We start from the raw sequence: 21,166 nt of genomic DNA, 5'->3' as shown, positions 1-21,166 counted from the left end.
GGCCCCACTGTAGAAAGACAACAAAGACTGCTATCTCTGTCAAAGTCAGTGCAAAGAAAATAATTCATTTCAGTAGGCCTTTACAAGTCTCTATTGGGAATGAGCTCTTCATGCATCCCTCTAGTTCAATTTTGCAGACTCAAAATGCGCCCCTTCCAGGAACAGCTCAGTCTGCAGTGGGTTCAGGTCTCAGGAAGCTTCAAAGACCAAATCAAGATCACGCCGGCCATCACCAAATCTCTGGTATGGTGGTCTCAGAAGCATCATCTTTCCATCGGCCTCTCATTTTATCATCGGCCAGCCCCACGGGTTATCACCACAGACGCCTCATTAGACGGTTGGGGAGCATTTTTGCAGGACCTGCAAATAAGTGGCAAATGGCCACCACGGTTTCGAACACTGCACATCAATCTAGAAGAACTAAAAGCAGTTCACCTAGCTTTGCAGGCGCTCCTCCCAAAGATAGCCAGTTTAGAAGTGGCAATACCACTACAATGCATTACATCAACAAACGGGGGCATAAGATCCCTTCCTCTCTCCAAGGAAGCTCAGGAGATATGGGACTGGACCATACAGCATGGAATACTACTAACAGCAATTCATCTCCCAGGCAGCCAGAACATGATAGTCGACTCTCAGCAGACTGAAATCAGCCTGTCACAGATGGGAACTTGATCAGTCCATGGTCAACCACATATTTTCTCAGTGGGGAACACCCAACCTCGACCTCTTTGCCAGCTGGTCACACACCAAATGCCAATATTACACACGTTGGCATCACCACCGGGAATCATGGAGGAATGTGTTTTCCGTAGCATGGTCCGGAATTTTTGCATTCGCTTTTCTGCTCATTCCTCTGATCTCAAGGGTCCTAACCAAAATGAAAAGGGAACCATGCACACTGATATCAATAGCCTCATACTGGTCTTGCCACCATTGGTTCATGGAGCTTTTTCTTTTCTCAGTGAAACCTCGCATCTCACTAAAAATATCTCTGCATCTGCTGACAATGAACAGCAGACCAGTCTTGCATCCAAATCCTCTATCAATGCAATTATCGGCATGGCTCCTGAGCACCATGAGTTCGCACATCTAGACATCCACAGGAGTGCAGATATCAAGGGCCTGAGCAATTAGCACCAACAAAACGTATTCATGTAAATGGAAGAGGTTCTGTTTGAGGTGCCAACAGCAGCAGATTGATCCTATTTCCACATCACTGTAATAAATATTGCCTTATTTTGTTGCATCTGGCACTCTCAAGACTTGGCCACTCCTCCATAAGGGGTCACCTGGCGGCAATTTCATCTTTTAGACGATCGGGTTCTTCTCCTTTTCAAAGTTTTTCCACCCTTCAGACCTCCTCCTCCCTCCTGTAATCTCAACATTGTTCTTGCGCAACTCATAAAGCAACCATTTGAGCCAATCCATAGAGCTTCTATGAAATTCCTTTCCTGGAAAGTAGCTCTCCTCATTGCTCTAACGTCAGCCAGGTGAGTCAGTGAGATTCCAGCACTGCCTATACAAGATCCCCTTTTAAAGATTAAACAGGATATAATAATCTTGCGCACACACCCTCGTTTCATACCAAAAGTCCCCTTGGACTTCCATTTAAACTAGCCTCTAGTTTTGAAAACATTCTTTCCAAATCCTACAACTGTAGCGGAGAAGGCTCTACACTCATTCGACATTAAAAGATGCATAAAATTCTACCTGGACAGGACCAAAGCCTTTCACGAAACCAGCCAGCTATTTGTGGCGTACGTCGCACCCAGACAAGGTCAACCGCTCTCCAAAGAGATCATTATAAGATGGATTTCTTCAGCAGTCTGATTTTACCATCAAGCAGCAGGTAAGCCACTGCAAGCCTCTGTTCGTGCTCACTCAACACGCGCAGTATCCTCATCCGCAGCACTGTTTGCAGGTGTGCCGCTCCATGACATTTGTAGGGCAGCAACATGGAAAAGCTGCCACACATTTACCAGACATTACTGCCTGGATGCGTTGTCTCAAGGAGAAGTAGCGGTGGGCCAGGCGGTCTTAAGAACTTATATATATATTCATTTAGACGTGATGATTATATATGTGGATCAGGAATACATGTTCTACAATGTGCATCAATACTGCTTACTACTCTGATTCTAGCATGTGAATCTATGAACGTTCAAATACTGGAGTATGAAAATTAGTTACCTGTAACTTTAGTTCTCCAGTATTGGAATCTTTCATAGATTCACATGCGGCCCGCCCACCTACCCGGAGAAACTCACTTTCACCTCTCTTATTACTGTTATATCCTCTACTCACTTGTGCTTAGAAAATCTGAGGAACTGGAGCTTCTCTCAGGAAGGTTCTAAAGGGTGGTATGCTAAACTGAGAGACCTAAGGGCCTTTAGGTTTAACCTATGTTAGTACTACTTAATTTAAAGGTACCAGGGACTCCCATCTTGACGACGGGGAATGATTCAAGCATGTGAATCTATGAAAGATTCCAATGCTGAAGAACTATAGTTCAGATAAATAACTCATTTTCATATGCTGGCCACAGAGAGCTGTGTGCGTAGATAACTTACCTATATATAACCAACAGTTGAAACATGAAAGGCTGAGTCAACCTTGCTGCTGTTTGAAACTGTGACTTTGTAGGCTGCTCACAAGTTTTTTTATCTGACTCTTTAACCTCTTGACCTACTTTATTTGCAGAAGTAAACACAAGGTTACCCTTGTTTTCTTTCACCACCAACTGGATGCATAGCTTTCATAATGTGGAAACCTGAGGACAGAAATGTGGCGGTACATTTGATGGATCATGTTGGTGGTGATGTTCCTACTGAGTTTGGCACAAATTCACTTCCTAGTTGATAGATGTAATAAATAATGTTTTAATTTATGTTCATGGCCTCAACATAAAGCTCTCATGGTTATGAATTTATGTGGATAAGCTCTAAATCTCATAGTCAGCCTCAATACTGGACTCGGTATGGCTTTTGTGTGGTTTTTGTAGACTGACAAACCACCATGACATCAAGTATGTTATTTGAATGAGATACAAAACTTTAGAATTCTAAGCTGTACAGGTAGATGGTGAGGCATCTATTTCATGTTCTGTGTCAGAAAATGTCGTAGAAGTGGCAGAAGATGGGCAATTACACTTTGAGGAAGGAAGAAATGAAGATTGCCTCCTCAGTCATTTGAGATCATCTTAAATTAATAAAACCTTAAAATTATACCCTTTTAATGATAATCTTGCCAAAGTCTTGGCACTCCTCAAACTAGGGTGCGATATTTAACACTTTCATTAAAGAGATTTCTTACATTGGAAGCCTTTGATCTTAGAGCAGTCAAAGCAGAGAGAACTGAAATCAACACCTGTAATGGGCATATAATAATGATTTTGATGTCCTCCGCCTTGATTCTAAAGGCTTCTCAGAGCCTCAAACATATTTTTGCACAATGTTGACATGCTTTCTTGTGGAAGAAAGATAAGCAGCTTCGAGAGGAACTTGAAAGGTTAGGCAATGATTTTAGGACTGGGACTTTTTAGGAGAAATGGTACCCTACTAGATCCTCACTGCCAGATATCCAGATAAAGTACAACGCAGTGATACAGCCAGCTGCAGGCAAATTTAAAATTGAGATAGTCAATGCTCAGGCAGATTTCCCAATAGAATCCCTTGCTCACCTTGGTCATGCAGCAACTGTTGGCCCAATCTAACTCAGTTTAAAAAGCACACAAAGGGGGTCTTTCTCAACTGTGCTACTGTACTCTCTGCGAATAAGCACAAAATAGCAACACAAGAACTAGTTTGTTTCTGCATTGAAGTCATGAACACAAATGATTCCACGATGTCTGCATTACCCAGAGCACCATGACATAGAAAACATGGTTCGTAGAATATAGCACAGGGAGCCATTTGTCCATAGGATGAGTAACACCCTTTAGCAGTCTCTAAGAGACTGGATTTTTTTGCTAGAATTGACAAATAAGTTTACCCTAATAGCATTTTAAAAACTACATTCCTGCACCGGTGGTGAAAGAAGAAATGCAGGCTGATGGACTCACATTGTAAACAGAGCAAAAAAGAGTCTTTACTTTGAGTGTATAATAATACAGTGATTGCAGTTTTTAACCCTGTGTTAACTATTTAAGAAAAGTTTTCAAGTAATGATTATTTCTGATGTACCACCGTTGTTACAACGTGAGCCCTTTTTTATGACCAGACCAGAAGGGAGCTGAAAACATTGGGGGTGGGATCAACTAGAAAGTCTTTGTGGCTCCTCGAACAGACACCGGACAACTATGCCACCTTCAAGAACGCCATCCGCAATCACCGTCACCTCATCAGATTGGCCAAGAAAACCTCCTTCAAAGACCGCCTGGATAACAACCCCCACAACAGCAAGGAGTTGAACTCTCCAACCCCAGCTCCAGCACAAACAACATCCCACCTTCACATGATCTGTGCAACTCCCTCGCCGCCTTCTTCCACCACAAGGTCACAGACATCCATGACAGCTTCAACAGCCAGACCACTCCCGCCAATCACCGACTCCTCAGACTCTCCACCCACCTTCAACTACGACCCCCTGCTCGTCTGGGCCAACGTGAACGAAGACGACACAATCAAAACCATGGGCACCATCCACTCTGGATCTCCGTCAGACCCATGCCCACACCACATCTTTAACAAAGCAAGCGCCACCATCGCACCCAACCTCTGCAAAGTCATCAACATCTCCTTCGAGACCGCGACCTACCCCGAGAGCTGGAAGCTTGCTGAGATCAAACCCCTACTCAAGAAACCCATGGCAGACCCAAGAGACCTCAAGAACTTCCATCCCATCTCCCTGCTCCCATTCCCGGCCGAGGTCATCGAGAAGATCGTCAACAGACAACTGACCCACTACCTCGAAGAAAACAACATCCTGGACTCATCCCAGTCAGGGTTCCGCAGCATCACAGTTCCCGAAACCGCACTCATCGCCACCACCGACGACATCAGGGCCCTGCTTGACAACGGCGAAACCGCGGCCCTCATACTCCTGGACCTCTCGGCTGCCTTCGACAATGTCTGCCACCGTATCCTACGCACACGCCTCCACAACCCAGGGATCTGGGACAAAGCTCCGGAGTGGACCACCTCCTTCCTCTCCTGCAGAACCCAGAGCATCCGCCTCCCCCCGTCCCGCTCCGAAGCCTCCAAGATCATCTGCGGCGTTCCCCAAGGTTCGTCCCTCAGCCCTACACTTTTCAACATCTACATGGCCCCTCTCACCCGCGTCGCCCGGCTACACAACCTCAACATCATCTCCTACGCCCACGACACCCAACTGATCCTCTCCCTCACCAAGGACCGCCTCACCGCCAAATCCAACCTCCACGCAGGAATGAAGGCCGTCGCCGAATGGATGAGGAACAGCAAACTGAAGTTGAACTCAGATAAGATGGACGCCCTCATCCTCAGCGCCAACCCCTCAGCCTGGGACGACTCCTGGTGGCCGACCGCTCTGGGAGCAGCCCCAACACCCACCAACCACGCACGCAACCTGGGCGTCACCCTCGACTCAACATTCTCCATGACCAAGCAAGTCAGCGCCCTCTCCTCATCCTGCTTCAGCACCCTCTGCATGCTCCGCAAGATCTACAGGTGGATCCCTACAGATCCAAGAAGAACAGTCACCCAAGCCCTTGTCAGCAGCAAACTTGACTACGGAAACGCCCGCTACGCAGGAGCCCCGGACAAACTCCTCAAACGACTGCAACGCATGCAAAACGCCTCTGCAAGCCTGATCCTCGATGCCCACCGCCACAGCCACATCACTCCCCTTTGGAGAGACCTACACTGGCTCCCCGTCAACAAAAGGATAACCTTCAAGCTCCTCACCCATGCACACAATGCGCCCCACAACACCGGTCCAGCGTACCTCAACAGACGACTCGCCTTCTGCACCCCGTCCCGCCAACTCCGCTCAGCCGACCTCACACTCGCCACTGTCCCCCGCATCTGAAGAGCGAATACCGGAGGCTGATCCTTCTCCCACCTCGCCGCCAAGACCTGGAACACCCTTCCCTTGCCCCTACAACAGACCGAAGACCTGCTGACTTTCAGGAAGCGGCTCAAAACCTGGTTATTTGAGCAGTAGCAGCACCCCTGTACTCCTTCCCCCCCCCCCTCAGCGCCTTGAGACCCTCACGGATGGTAGTGGCTCTACAAATACACTGATTGATTGAAGAACCTTTTGGGTATAATAAGAGTTGAAATTGTATGACAGGACTTTTAATGAAAGCCTCAGATGACAGGGTTGATAGCGTTTAAAAAAGAACTTTCAGATATATCCTCCTCCACTTCTAATCACTCATTAGAAGACGTGGCTTACCTGATACCATGTCATTCTTCCTATTTAGGAGTTGGACTCTTGCTGCTTTGTTCCAAAAGAATGGATATGTTTTATCTAATTTTTCTGCTTTCACGAACGTTCTTCACAATGCAGTGATTTGAGCAAAAAATTTTCCCCTCATTCTTTCTTGAAATCATCATCTAAGGAATCTCCATTCTTTGTTTATATGCCGTATGAAAGTGTGTGTTGGGGCTAATAGCTTCCATCATTTTTGCGCACACCAGAGAACTGTGTGCTTGGAAACATTCTGTTGCCCCACTCACACAAAAAATGGACAAGCTTGTTGAGGTCTTTTATTTGTATGGTTCCTTCGCCAATGGTTGGAGCAAAAACACTTGAAGTGCCAGCTCTTCTTCGTGTCATTTTCTCATATAGAAGAGCAGTTTTGTGATTACGATAGGTCTGAAGGAGGTATACCCCCACATTGTAATGCACAGAGGGCACAAGAGGTTCCTGAGTTTCATGGTAGGCAAAGCTATTAGCAGTTCACTTTTACGCTATTTGCGGGAAGGTGTGCTCCAAGAGAGTTCACAAAATGATTGTCTCTAGTATATAACCATCTCCCAACAGATGCCATACATGTTATCATTATATAGGTGATTAGCTGGTGACAACTAATTTCCTTTGCTAGACTACAGTCCTAGACAGCATGAGAAGTGGTGAAATTGTTGGGAATGATAGAACCATACATTTACCTATTGGCCAGCGGAAGACTACCAGTGCTAATACAACAGCAATAGTGTCCGCCTCTGGAGGATTTGGAGGAAGTAGTATTTGTTACACTGAGGGGCAGGTGAAGCCTCCGTGCATTGATAGATGTTGGAAAGTTTATCAAAGAGAACATCCTAAGACCCAGGACCCTGACTCACCAATGGGACAGATGTATTTTTGATGTGGCGTAGGCCCACACACAAGACCAAAGACCAAGAGTGAGTGGCGAGCAAAGAATTGTGACAATATTTAAATGTACTGAAACTAAGGATTGTGGGTACACTACTGGTGGCATTCAAAAGAGTGCTTCTCATCAAATGGTGGCAGTAGAGATTGACATCACAGCTTCAGTGTTTTAACATATAAAAAGTGGGTGGGAACAGTGTCCTTTTAGCCTTCTGTAGATTTTTGAGGTAATTGGCATAGGCCGATCACAAGACGAATCTCAGCCATGGCAGATGATCAAAAACTGATGCAAATTTATGTGGCAAATACTTATCAAATGCAAACTTCATAAAGTAGGAACTAGAACCCTAAATTATACAGGGAATACTACATGAATGAGGAATCTCAGAACTCAGTTTTTTTTAACATGTGAAAATTAGAATGTTTTTAATGTTTTTCACCCAAAAATATTGGTGCATATGGATTGTATTGTTCAATATTTTTACAAATAAATTTTGCTGTGCTTGATGTATGTGGACACCTTTCCCCCACTATCTACCCCCCCCCCAACACACACACACACTTTGGCAGTGCATTAATATACTTGTGCAAATACCAGAAAACAGATAAGAGTGGTGACAAGCTGTGCTTCCAGTTTTATTTAAGGCCATTTGAACCATATGTCAAACTCAGCAAAAAATAAATGACACTCATTGTCTGTGCACCGCTGGTTAATATATGAAAGATTCATGCTTCAAAAATTTTATTCACCTCCAACAATAGTTTTGCAGCTTGAAATCTGTTATGAATGTGTATTCCCCATGAGGTTGCAGGACGAATGTGGGGCACTGTAGAGAAACATTAACTGGAAAGAGGAAGGTGTCACGTGAACGTTGTGCCCAAGCCACTGGGTGAAGAAACAAGCACAGCATGTATATCGATAACATATTAAGCTGCAAGTCTGTTGGTAGAGACATGTGACTTTTTTTCTTTTCCTCTTCTAATTCAGCGATCTGTGGAGGTGATGTAAAAAAAGACAATGGTCATATCCAATCTCCAAACTACCCCGACGATTACCGACCAAGCAAAGTGTGCATCTGGAAAATCGTGGTATCAGAGGGCTTCCACGTTGGCCTCACCTTTCAGTCCTTCGAGGTATGGTTCCAGCCAGTCTCCCTCCAGCAGGACACTAGAAAGCACAGAGATCGGGGACAATCCTACTTTGGGGGTGCCACAAGGCTATAAGGGACAGAGAGCAGTGATGTTCGTATTCAGTAGAATGCTAAGGTGCCAAGCAGCTCCAACAGAAAGAATGTAAAACCTGCAACACCCTATAGTTTCATGTGTATACTGTCTGGAGCTGGAAGTTGTGGTCCCTAGAGTGCACTGCAGAGCAGTGGTCAAGGTTTTTCAGTGCTCTACAGTGCCATGCAGCACAGATCAGAGAATGAAATGTAGCAGGTTGTTACTGTTCATATTGCACAGCAGGGAGCAGGTACCAATGGACTGGCTCACCCTATAGTACACTACAACACTGATAACATGGACTGGGGTACAGTCAGGGCACAAGTCCAAAAAACAAAGTGGGAGCACTAACCAAGTTAGGCAGTATGCAAGTAACATCACGTACATGACACCACAGGAAGTGACATCACAACCAAGGACTTTACGGGAAGTGACATCATAAAAAGGGACATTGGGTCTTAAAACGTCACATATATGTTTAGCAGGTATATAATGAGTACATTTGAGCGCATTACAAGTATACATGCAGACACTCCTGATTTAGGGGGAAGACTCATGCTTTTGTTAGCTACACATAAAACAATTTTGCCTTTTGTTAAACCTTCCTTTACCCATGGATTGAACAAACTAACTCTGTTGCTATTCCTCACCACCAGGCATAATATTCCATATGCAGCACATTTCCATTTAGATGTGATTGCTTTAGCGGCCTGCGCCCTCCAGAGATTGTACCGCTCTCCTATGCGAAGTATGGTTACTTGGCCATACCCACCACTTAATGTGTCTGTGGTGGGCACCTGCACTTATTTTAGAAGATTGAGGCTCATTTTTCACCAACAGCCTACGACCCAAAGGAAGATAGAAAGACAGAAAGGGAAGAAAGGAGAAAGAGAGATAGGAAAATAATGATCAAGGAAGAAAAGGGGATGAAAAAAGAACCTGCAAGTGTAGTCTACTGAAAGAAAAGGTATGGCAACCTTGGCATTCAGCAATGGGACCCTAAGAAAAAGTGTGGGACTCTGCATTGATGTTTTGACAAATCACGAGCTGCCGCCTAAAAGGTCTCCTCCACATTTAGCAACAGACTTCTCTCATGTTCTTACAGCTGGCATAACTATATCTAAGCTAGTCTCACATTCACTAGTGCATCCTGACGGCTCGCCCTGAAATGAGTATAACCAGAGCACCCATACAAAGAATGAACCATAAATTTCAAAGTAAGAGGTATCAGTAGTTCACATAGAAATAAGTGTAAGCCACCTAGTATCAGAAAAAATGAGATAGGAATGGTGACAAAGGTAACTCACTAGAAAAAGGCACATGCAATTTCAGTCCCAGCTAGCACTTTCAAAAAGATATTGACTCTCAGAAGGAAATATTGCTAGTTCGCACAGAAAAACTACCCAAGTGGGGAGACGTAGGAATTGCCCCACAAACTATGGCCAGTAAACAGAATCTACACTAAACTATGCTCACTAAAAAGAAATTTGTATATCCTAATCTTGCTACACTGCAAAAATGGTGCACTGGAGACGGTCTACTTGACCTACTCATTTATAGTAACACTGACCTGTGGGCTCGCCTGTTCACTGCAACTGAAAGAGTCAGGACACATGATCTTTCATTTCATGCATAGCATAACTCTGAATTACAGCAGTCTCCCAGATCGAAGGGTGTTATAACAAAAATGCTACCCTCTGATATTGTGTTACAATGCAGTACATCACAAATTTTGCACTTGAACTTCAGTAGGTAGGTGTGAGAAGAGCAAAGAACACCACCTGTGCCCCACAGGGCAACAACTTGCCAACATTTGATGAAAATCTCAAAAGCTGATAACAGATGTGGAATTTGTACTTGCACCACAACACAGGTGCTCTGTCTGGGTTAACCGTTCAGAAAAACCAAATTATACCAGAAATAATATACAAAAATAAGGGAAGAGTCTCTCCTTAAACAATAGCACAACTCTTAAATTGTCCAAGAAGAAGCTAAATGTTACATATGTTAAATCCAAACCAATTAATCAGTACGTCAAGTAGACGGGTGCTCATTCAAAGTCAAAGTGAAATTCTTTATTTCTTTCTGGTAATATAGATGGCAATCAAGGCCACAATGTAAGTGACACACAGCCAACACTTTTTGACACAAAGACAATGGGGCTTCTTCAGGTCTGATGAAAAACATTAAACACAACAAATACTAAAATCCTGTTTACTGCAATTGTATATAAAACACATAACAGAAACATTTTTAAAAATATGCATTGTAAAAACATGGCCCCTATAAAGCATACCAATTCACAAATAATCAAACTATCTTAGGGCACACAACCACACATGGGTTTGGCCCTAATTAGAAGTAAGACATGCGCCATAAGTACATCTGTAATAAATAAAACAGTGTGAAAGCAGAAAACCTGGGATTAATCCCGACTTCTCAGCTTGACCAATTGTATGATCCTAGGCAAATCTCTAACTTGTGTTTGATTTAATTGGCTGTAATGTTGCACCATGTATGACAAGAATCTAGGATGCACTTGGCACTTGAATTTCATGTGAATTCTGTCTGTCAGCCTCACTTTACCCCCAGGCACCAAGAATTAAAGACCGATCATTAACCTTTGATGTGAAAGAGGAGAAATAAAGAGATGTCCATTAGTGGCTGAATTATACAAAGTGAATGCAAAAATGCAACAAAAAAAAACAGTGTGCTGCCCATGATCTCCATATGCCAGGTGTGGGCTGCGATGATTGAGGGCTGTCGCTTTGGTGCATTGCTCTAACAAAAAGAGGGCTGTCGCCCTGTGCAATGCTGTGACCTGAAGGGGCCTGCATCCTTGTGTGCGCTGTTACGAATCCCATATGCCAGGAGGGGGCAGGGATGAAGGGGAAGGCTTGTCATCCTGGAGCAGTGTGCAGCTGTAAAGAAGCAAGCAAGCCATTACCCACAGAAAAGCAGAGATTCTAACTACCCAGCAATTCAGAAGGATCCACAACCTGACACTGAAACTCAGGGAGACTAACAACATAGGCGGTGGAGCACCTCTTCTGTAGCATCCAGAGCCAGGGCACTCCAAATCTTCCCTTCAGTGATAGCGTGTAAGACTGAATACTGGGTTGCCATGCCTTTGGGCAACTTGCTCTGACTGACATACTATGGCGAGGAAGCACTTAGAAGTTCCTTAATGGCTTTCGTGAAAGTCAAAGACCTGAACTCACTAGTGGGGCCTAGCTGGAATGTCGCCTCACATAAATTGGGAATACCCATAATACTTTGACAAGGAAGTGGGACGGGAGAGCTAACCTAGTGTGCCTGCCTTGGGAAGACTATGTATATTATTTATACACAAAATACATGGATGGATGGGAACACTCACGCACCACCCATGTAATGCCTCCCTGGTAATGTAAGGCAGCGTAATGTGCTGCCTTTTTTTTTTTCTTTTTTTTTTTTACAAAGACACGCAAAAACTATCCTATGAGTCTGTTTCCTCATTGAATGTGTGCTGTTGAATGTAGCATACATGCAAAAAGGAAATAGCAAAAAGAAATAGATATTTATCTTTGTTTCGTCAACCTCAGGCAGACTCACCAGTTTGCAAATATAGGTTTGTGTCAAAATACATAGGTGGATGCACTTGAAAGCCCAGGCACCATGCATGTAATGCCTAGCTGGCGCAAGGTAATGGTGGCAGGGCAGTGTGCTGCATGGGTTAGTTTATTTTTCTTTACAAAGCCAAGCAAACAGAATTTGGCTGTGGTATTGTGAATCCCAAAATGGATTTTGTGCCAGAAAAGTGACACAACCCAGACGCAAAATCTGGGCCTCGACTTACACATTTATTATTTTTAACCTGTGCCACAAAAATAAAAAAAATAGGCAACAAGGAGAAACATGACAGTAAATCTGTTCTGCTTAGTTGGTTGCAAAGTCTGAATTTTAAAATATCTTATCAGGTTAAAACACCTGCTGCAGAGATCTTATTATTTTCAGTGAATATGCGGGAATAATAATAAGATAACTCTAGTGGTTAATGCATTTGTGAGAAAGATCTGTGTTTTGTCTAGTCCCAGGTTTAACTCAAAGCACAGAGGGTTAAAATGTCTCCTGCAAAGCACATCATGTAAAATGCAGATGATAGATTTTTATTTTATGTACATAGCCAAGTGGGTTACTGCTTTTGACATAGAGATCTCTTTGTTACTTGCAGTTGCATTGTAATCCTTCTAATTGGTGCACAATGAGCTATGAACAGTGATAGCCTACACCTACACCTTGTAACCTTCTCTGCCTTATGTAATGTATCCTGGTAATTAATTTACAAACGTGTATGGTTTGTTGTCAATGTAATGTATATGCGTGATGTAAAGTGCTCTGACACCTTGAATTGGGATGAATAGCGCTATAAATGAAATTAAAAAACAAATAATCATATTTAAATTATTTTGTGTAACCACTGGGACAGAGCAAGATATCTGACATTCCTACAATGAATGCATATTTACAGGGACTGAACAAAGTCAAACTCCTGCCTCTCTTAAGTAAGTGTGAAATGCTAACAACATATGTGCTTTTGTTTCTCTTCCACTGCATTTACATATAGATTTTAGGCCCTAGATAGCTCCGGGGCAGGATAGTGGAACAGAAGGAGGCATGAATCAGTCTTGTTTTGGGCGGAGCTGCAGCTTCAAACAAGAAGGGCCCCTCCTTGCCTGCACGTTGTTGCTCGGATGGGATCGATAGCAGACAACGTGCAGCACTGCTGAATGTGTCCCAGTGTTTAAAAATTGTACCGGGACGACTTCAGCATATTTTAAAGTGGGGCCCAACTTCTTGGGAGGGTGGGCGACGTCCACCCTCTAAAAATAGTGGGTGGACGGCGTCCACCCTCGTGTACCCTCAACTTGTGCCCTGGGTAAAGTAGTTGCTAAAGTGCTGTGCAGTACATCTGGCAGAGATCTGTGTACTGCAGGGAATTATGGCATTATACACACAGACCATAGGGTACTTCAAGGTGCTACAGTGCACGCATCAAATGGCGCAAGGATTAGGAGTGCTCTTTGCTGCTTCAGTGGATAACAACACAATACAGAAAAATGGACGTCAATACTGCAGTGTTGGTCAGCACATAGAATGGAGCCATGGTTACAGTGAGGCACCACATTGTCATGCAGCACAAAGAGTGGAGTGTGGGCTGTTACAGGATTCCACAATGTCGACTAGCAGAACGAGGAGGGACCAAAACACAGCACAGAGAGCTGGACCTTCATTTACATTACAGTTACTTTGCTTCACAGGGCCGAGAACAGGATCCGTGGTGCTGGAAGACTTGGAGAGGAGTACTGCCGGGAGCCGCAGAATTGTTTAGCACTATATTGATCATCCTGTCTTCTGTAGGGTGGTAGGGAAAAGGGAGGGAGAATGAAGTACTGGTCACACACTTTCACCTTCTTGCTCATTGCTAATAATGTTACAGTTGTACCAAGTGAATTTTGTGACATGCTCTCTTCATACATGCACTCTACAGATTGAAAGACATGATAGCTGTGCATATGACTACTTGGAAATCCGGGATGGCAGCAGCGAGTCCAGCCCCCTTGTAGGACGGTACTGCGGCTATGACAAACCTGATGATATCAAGAGCACATCCAACAAGCTGTGGATGAAGTTTGTGTCTGATGGCTCCATCAACAAGGCAGGGTTTGCTGTTAACTTCTTTAAAGGTAGGTTGTTTGCTGGATTGTGGTGAGTGGTCCTTCATGATGAAGGTCTGGGGCAGCGAGTAGTCGAGGTTGCATGTCACATGCTTGGAGGGTGCAGGTCTTTTGTGGCAGTGGCAACAATTCATGGACAAATTAGCCTGCCTAGTGGAGATGATAGAGCATGTGTGTGAGCCTGATCTATGCTTGATGGAGGTTGTATTTTGTCTGTGGTGAAGATCATGGGCTGTGTGGTCTTCCTCCCATATAATCGTAAGCTGTTTGGTCAATCCTCCTCCTTACCTCAACTTTTTTCTTCCTAGAGGTAGATGAGTGCTCTCGACCGAACAATGGAGGCTGTGAGCAGCGCTGCGTCAACACCCTGGGAAGCTACAAGTGTGCTTGCGAACCTGGGTATGAGCTGGCCGCGGACAAGCGCAAGTGTGAAGGTGAGTGCATAACTGCAGCACAACAAGTTGCCAGGAACATATGATGGAGACCCTAGTTGTGGGAAATTCCTTTAGGACTGCCTTCAGTTTGAATTTCTGTCAGTGATGGCTTCAGTGTTAATTTCATGCTCACAATGTCCCTTAGGGTGAGCTTCTAGCACTGTTCTGCTTGTTTCGGTATCTTCCTAGCAGGCATACTGGAGCAGTAGTACTACCGTGGCAGTGTTAGAGATTCGCTTACATGAACTTAATCAAAAGCACTTTCAAGCAATTGTTAGCTTCCTCCAGCAATGCATCATTAGTTTGTGCTTTCACAGGAAGGGGAGGGTGTCTGTTTGTCAATAGCATCTAAGCTGTATCTGTCCAGAAGCTTTATCCAGCAGTATCTGCTGGGTTGGTTTGCATTTTTCCATTTCTCCTTTTATTTTCTTCCCTCATGGCCGTTTCCTGATATATTCTTTTCCTGGCCGTTTCCTGATATATTCTTTATTTTCTCTCATGACTCATCCCTCTCTCTGCTCTTACTCCTCGATTCTCATCTCTTGATTTGTCATTGGCAAATCACTTATGCCTAAAACCCTTTTTGCGAGTGTTCCTTCTGTTGAATTTTTAATTATTCATCAGGCAGACGGTGGCATAACTTGTTTTCCTCTATGATTTCTAACGGGCAACCCTACTTATCCCTTATTAAAATGCACCCGTTACTCCCGTTTACTTTTATTTCCATCAGTGCTACTGCTGTTCTTGTGCTGTGCACCAATGCAGTCCTGCACTATTACAGGACAGAGCCACGCACCCTAGTCCTCTTTCTGTCTCTACCTGATGAAACGGAAAGTGAAGTTGCACTGTAGATTCTTGGTCTGAAATGGTATTTGCATACTTGCCAACCCAATTTAGATATTGGGCGACTGCTGTTTCTGCAGAATTACCACCTTCTGAGATTAATCAGCGTAATTCTTCTACTTTTTTGGGTAAGCATTCTCATTTGCATTGAAAAAATATAAAGCAGTGGTTGCACAGCCCGAGAGACCATCTGAATATAGCTTTGCACCCATTACTCACTCACACACCGGCCAAGTTTAGGCTGTGGGTTTCTCCTTCCAGTTGCATGGATGACGATGGGTGAGAGCAGCATATGGCACATATGCATTTGTAAGGAAGCGGTTGCAGTTTGTTTGTGTGCTCTGCAAGCTACTGTTACAGGCTTTGTTGTGACTCAGGCGTTTAGGCGGTATCCCCTCTTTATTCAAGTTTTAAAGATACTATTTATGATTTTGTCTGTGTTCTGCTCTCTCTGATACATTAATCTATCTTGTTTGACATCTGCCCGGTCCTCTCCTGGCCTGCATTGGCAGTTTCTTATCTCTGTTTCTTCTTAGCAATCTCTTCTAGTCTACAATCGTTGGTTCTGATCATCTAACCTGCATCCTGTCCTTTTGCCCTTGCTGTTTGGATTTCTGTTCCTTCCTTGTATTCTGTACTCTCAACCTGCTCTACATGCCTCTCAGTTCCAGTGCTTTCTCAAGTACGCTTGTGACCTGATGTTTTTGCTTCCCGTCCTGGATCATGACCTCTCTCAGCCTCCTCTGTTGACTCTCATCTCCTATCTTGTCTTCTCCCAACACATCTCATATCCTGTATCCTCTCTTTTCTCTGTCAACTTAAGCATTTCTGCTCATCTCTCATCACTTTTGTGGGTTCGTATTCTTGTTGCTCTTATGGTCATCTCTGCTCTCTTCCCCTTTATCCTGGCCCGTCACTAATCAGCCTTTTCTTTGTCTTGTTTGCTGCCCTTTTCCAAACGAAAATCTCCCCTCCTTTCCGGGTCTCTGTTCCATGGTTCTTTTATCCTGTTCTCTCGGTGCCCTCATTGCTATCCTCGTCTCTAATACCAACAGCTGCCTGCGGAGGCTTCCTCACCAAACTAAATGGCTCAATTACCAGCCCAGGCTGGCCCAAGGAGTACCCTCCCAATAAGAACTGTATCTGGCAGCTGGTGGCGCCCACACAGTATCGCATATCACTGCAGTTCGAGCAGTTTGAAACTGAAGGAAATGACGTGAGTACCTAATCGTGCATTAATTATTTTCAGTTCATTAATCATAAGTATCTACAGCTAACCTTAAATGTATTATAAAGGCTTCAATAATATTCTGTCACATGCGCTGAATATACATGCCCGTAGCAGGCATAGATGTACAGTTAACTTGAGCATCTGTAGCTTTACATTTTAGACAATCAAAATGATCAACAAGGGCTAATTTTCTACAGATAAAAAAAGAAATGCCCACAGTGTCTCTTAATATATATTTACTAAACACGAGTGTCAATAACTAATCCCTGTTTACATTAAACACCAACGTCCAGATTTCATTTTTTTACATGCATTAATCAAATATCGGTGTCCCTATTGATGTACATTGAATGTAGGTATCAATAAATTTACTTTGTATGCTTTACAAAATCACATTCCTAATGACTTTGTATATATAGTACAGTTAAGGGATCCCTTATGACGGCAATCCTTTGCATGTTTTTTTTAAGACTGTGCCACCCTGCCAGATTTCTTTTTTTCTGAATAACCCTGTTCTTGCTCCTTTGAACTGGGCAGCCTGAGATTCCACTAGATATGCTTTATATTTGAGGCTAGTTAATTGTTTGCAGAGCTAGGCTTATTTAGAAGGGAATACACCCAAAGTGTACCCTGCAACCAAGTGATGGTGGGTAATGCCTCCTCATTCCAGACCATGAGGTGAATAACAAGTGACAGCAATTTTCATTTAAGGGTGCGGACTAAATACTGATTCTCCTCTGTAAATGTCATTTCAGTTCTCGAAAAGTGGAGTCTGTTGTCTATCCTCATATGATGCACAGTATGTGCCCGTGTGTGTCTGTGTGCTTTACTGGTCAGTTTGAACACAAGGTGCCCATCGGGACACCATGAGTGTATTGCAATGTGTTGGGTTTCTCCTGCAGTCCGTCATCTATCCACAGTGGACGTCTTAGCTGCCAACGGTCCCCTCTTTCCAATTAGAGACACCTAGTGTATGTGGGGTATTTCACCATCCATTGCATTGCTCAGTGAAGGTTTGCCCTTCTCAGCAGTATTGCCTCTGTGGGATGTTACCTAGCAACCTGATCCCTCTGGTTGCCCCAGCCTGTCTCTGTGTTCTGCCCTGAAGGATCATCATTAATAGTCATAAAGATTAAAATATTTCCCCACTGCTTACAGGGACCCTGCATTATCAATTTATATATTGGTATTTGAATAAAAAATGCAGAGTCCAACATGTCCAGATGTTGCAGAAGGCCCTCCAACTGCTGAACCCAGGCAAGATTTTCCAGTGTATGAAGTGTCAACCCTTTCTCAAAATTACACCACAACAATTATAACATAAACTGTTGGCTACATGCCTAAGTAACTAGGAAAAGGACAGCGTGATAGTTTTACATTATAAGACTCGGAAAAGCACCTTGCCGGTTCAAGTTCCTAGGTGCTTCCACTACCAATGATGCCTTGTACCTCATTCGCCTCTACAGACTCACTTCTTTTTTCTAGCATGTGAGTTGGATCCTGGAACATGCTGAACGTTTTCACACTTGTTGTTTCAGAGCTATTTCTCTCTGAAATCATCCCTTTTTAGATCGAGCATAGCAGAGCGCACGTGCTGCTCTCCTCGACATGTTGTCATCTATTCTGTGGGCTTTAACCACATCCATCACTTTAATTGGTCCTGGGCCTGCCTTTAAAAAATCCCTTGATGTCGTTGGCAAATGCTTTACGTTTGTCCTGCCTTGAGGCTGTTTTGTTACAGCCTTAAAGACTGACCCTGTGACATGGATTATTGCACAATCGGGCGTGTACCTTAGTGTGGCAAACTATATTTTTTCTTTTGCCTTGCCGTTTCGCTTATGGCGGCAAGTTGTTTTTTTTTTGTCTTCCTTGGTTTCAGATATCTTGCTTTTTCTTTGTGATGATTGTGGGGGCTTTTTTATTTATTTATTTATTTATGTACTTGCAGTTTTATGTAGTGTGAGCTAGACATGAAGGTATTGGAGCACTTTTTTTTTTTTTTTTTGCAGTTTTATATAGCGGGAACTCAATACAAAGGTATTACAGTGCTTTACATGAGCACTGGTTACATTACACAAGAACACATTCATTTTTGGTAGCAAGGGGAGATTAAGTGATTTGCCCAGAATAAAAGGATGGTGAGCTAGTGCCAAGACTCAAGCCGTGTTCCTCACCTCAAAAGTCGGCAGTTCTGGCCCTTACGCCACACCCTCTCCCCCAGGGTTCTTTGCCTGGTGTGTATTGGGGCCATCTGGGAAAAACTTGTTTTTTTTACAATATAGCGCATGTTAATACAGGTTCTGCCATTTCATAGCGATGAAAAGCAGGTGCCATTCTTAATAAAATTGCTATCATTTATGGGCATCGACCTTGCAGAGATGAAGCGGTGAAAAAGCTGTGTCAGGATTGTAATCTGTGACATTCTCGATCTGTCAAGACCTCTGCAGTAGGTGCATTAACCAACTTATTTGAGTAGAGCCTAATCCTAGGCGATAGCACGTGCTCTTGATAACCTCCAGAGGGTCATCTTCCAAGCAGATAGGTTAGTTCTAGGCAAGAAAATGGCAAAAGGTGTTGTCTCCAAAATGGTGGAAAAAGAGTCTTGAATCCAGACCCAGGCACTTCACGGCCTCAAGCTTGATAGCAAAAGAAATCTACCCTTTGGATGTAAAATGGTCCTCTTCAAATAGTCAGTTAGCACAAACTCGATACAAAGATATTACATGAGCACCGGTTACGTTACACAAGAACACATTTATTTTTGGTAGCAAGGGTAGATTAAGTGATTTGCCCAGAATCACAGGATGTTGAGCTGAAGCTGAGACTCGATCTGTGTTCCCCAGATCCAAAGTCGGCATTTCTGGCCCTTACGCCACATCCTCGCCCCTAGGATTTTTTCTCTGATGCCTGTTGGAGCAGTCTGGAAATAGCTTGTTTTTTTGTTTTTTTTTTAAATATAGCGCTTGGTAATACAGGTTCTGCCATTTCATAGCGCTGCAAGGTACAAAGTCTTTCACACTGAGCAAACTATTGCAGGAGATTTGGCTGTGGGCAATTTTAAGGGGTGTCAGACAACACGGATGCGGACAGACTAAGCAGAAAAGAAAGCAGTTCACACGAAGGGAAACTGAATCCAGTAACACTTTGAAAGTATATTCAAGGTCTGGGGAAGACCAACCATAGACCTGTTTGCAAAAGCCGAAAACACAAAATGCAAAACTTCATCTCCAGGTTTTCGCACCACCACACAGAGGGGAATGCCCAGTCATTAAACTGGTCAGGGAGATTTGGTTACGCTTTTCCATTGATCCATTTAATACAGGAAGTAGCTGGAGAAAGCCAAACAGCCAGGGATGAATCTCATCCTGATAGCCCTCCAGTGGGCCAGACACACTTTTTACTTGGACCTGCTAGAGTTATCCAGGGGATAAATGATCAACATCAAGACAAAGAAGGACCTGCAAACGATGCAAGGGGAAAAAGAGTACCACCTGGAACCAATACCACTCCGCCTAGTGGCCTGGCACCTGAATACATAGAGTTCGAACATCTACAACTAATGCCCAAAACAATGGAAGTTCTTAGGGAGGCAAGAAAGTCTACCACAAGATCATGCTATTCAGCAAAATGGAAAAGGTATATCCACTGGTGCACAGACAACCAGAACATGGAAACAAATTCAAACTTGGGACAGTATTAACCTATCTCTCTCATCTGCTGGATAGTGGGTTAACCTACTCATCATTGAAGGTACACCTAGCAGCAGTAGTAGCATATACCAGAGGCACCTGTGATAGTTTCTTTACATCACCGGTAGTGAAGAGGTTCTTAGAGGGACCAAAGAGAATTGCTCCACCAATGTAGAACTTAAACACAGTCCTTACACATTTAATGACAAAGCTATTTGAACCTATACGCAAAACAGATCTCAATTCACTCACACTCAAAACCGCATTTCTAATCGATATCATTTCACTGCAAAGAGTCAGCAAACTGCAAGCGCTAACAATACAGGAGCTGTACTTCCAAATACGCAAAGACAAGGTGGTCCTCAGGGCCAACCCTCAGTTCTTAGCTAAGGTTGTCAGCAGTTTCCATGTCAATCTAAGCATACAACTACCAATGTTCTTCAAGAAACCGCAAACACAAATGGAAAGAGCCCAACACAACTATTTGTATCCTGCGCAAGGGGAACCAGGGGGTCACCAGTAACAAAAGGAACAATATCAAGATGGATTGTAGAAACAATACAAATGTGCTACTGAAGGGCAGGGTTGATGCTACCCACACATCCAAGGGCACGCTCAACAGGGAAGAAGGGCACAACGTTAGGGTTCCTAGCAAACGTACCTGTAAAACAATCTACGCCGCAGGGACATGAACAAATCCTCACACATTCACAAAACCTATTGTGTGGACAT

At 43.7% G+C, this 21,166-nt stretch overlaps 1 protein-coding gene across 2 annotated transcripts in view; it reads left to right on the top strand.

Moving 5' to 3' along the window:
• BMP1 (bone morphogenetic protein 1) overlaps positions 1 to 21,166 on the top strand; it is a 405,539-nt gene that overhangs the window by 309,406 nt on the left and 74,967 nt on the right. For both annotated transcript variants that reach the window (XM_069213962.1, XM_069213963.1), the window contains exons 11-14: positions 8,285 to 8,430; positions 14,051 to 14,246; positions 14,546 to 14,671; positions 16,570 to 16,730. In XM_069213962.1, coding sequence (XP_069070063.1) covers positions 8,285 to 8,430; positions 14,051 to 14,246; positions 14,546 to 14,671; positions 16,570 to 16,730 — 629 coding nt within the window. The remainder of the gene's footprint in view (positions 1 to 8,284; positions 8,431 to 14,050; positions 14,247 to 14,545; positions 14,672 to 16,569; positions 16,731 to 21,166) is intronic.

This window comes from Pleurodeles waltl, chromosome 11 (assembly GCF_031143425.1).
Source record: "Pleurodeles waltl isolate 20211129_DDA chromosome 11, aPleWal1.hap1.20221129, whole genome shotgun sequence".
In the NCBI taxonomy this organism is placed as follows: Eukaryota; Metazoa; Chordata; class Amphibia; order Caudata; family Salamandridae; genus Pleurodeles; species Pleurodeles waltl.
Note: the sequence above shows the minus strand (reverse complement) of the source record. Positions and strands in the feature narration are given on the sequence as shown.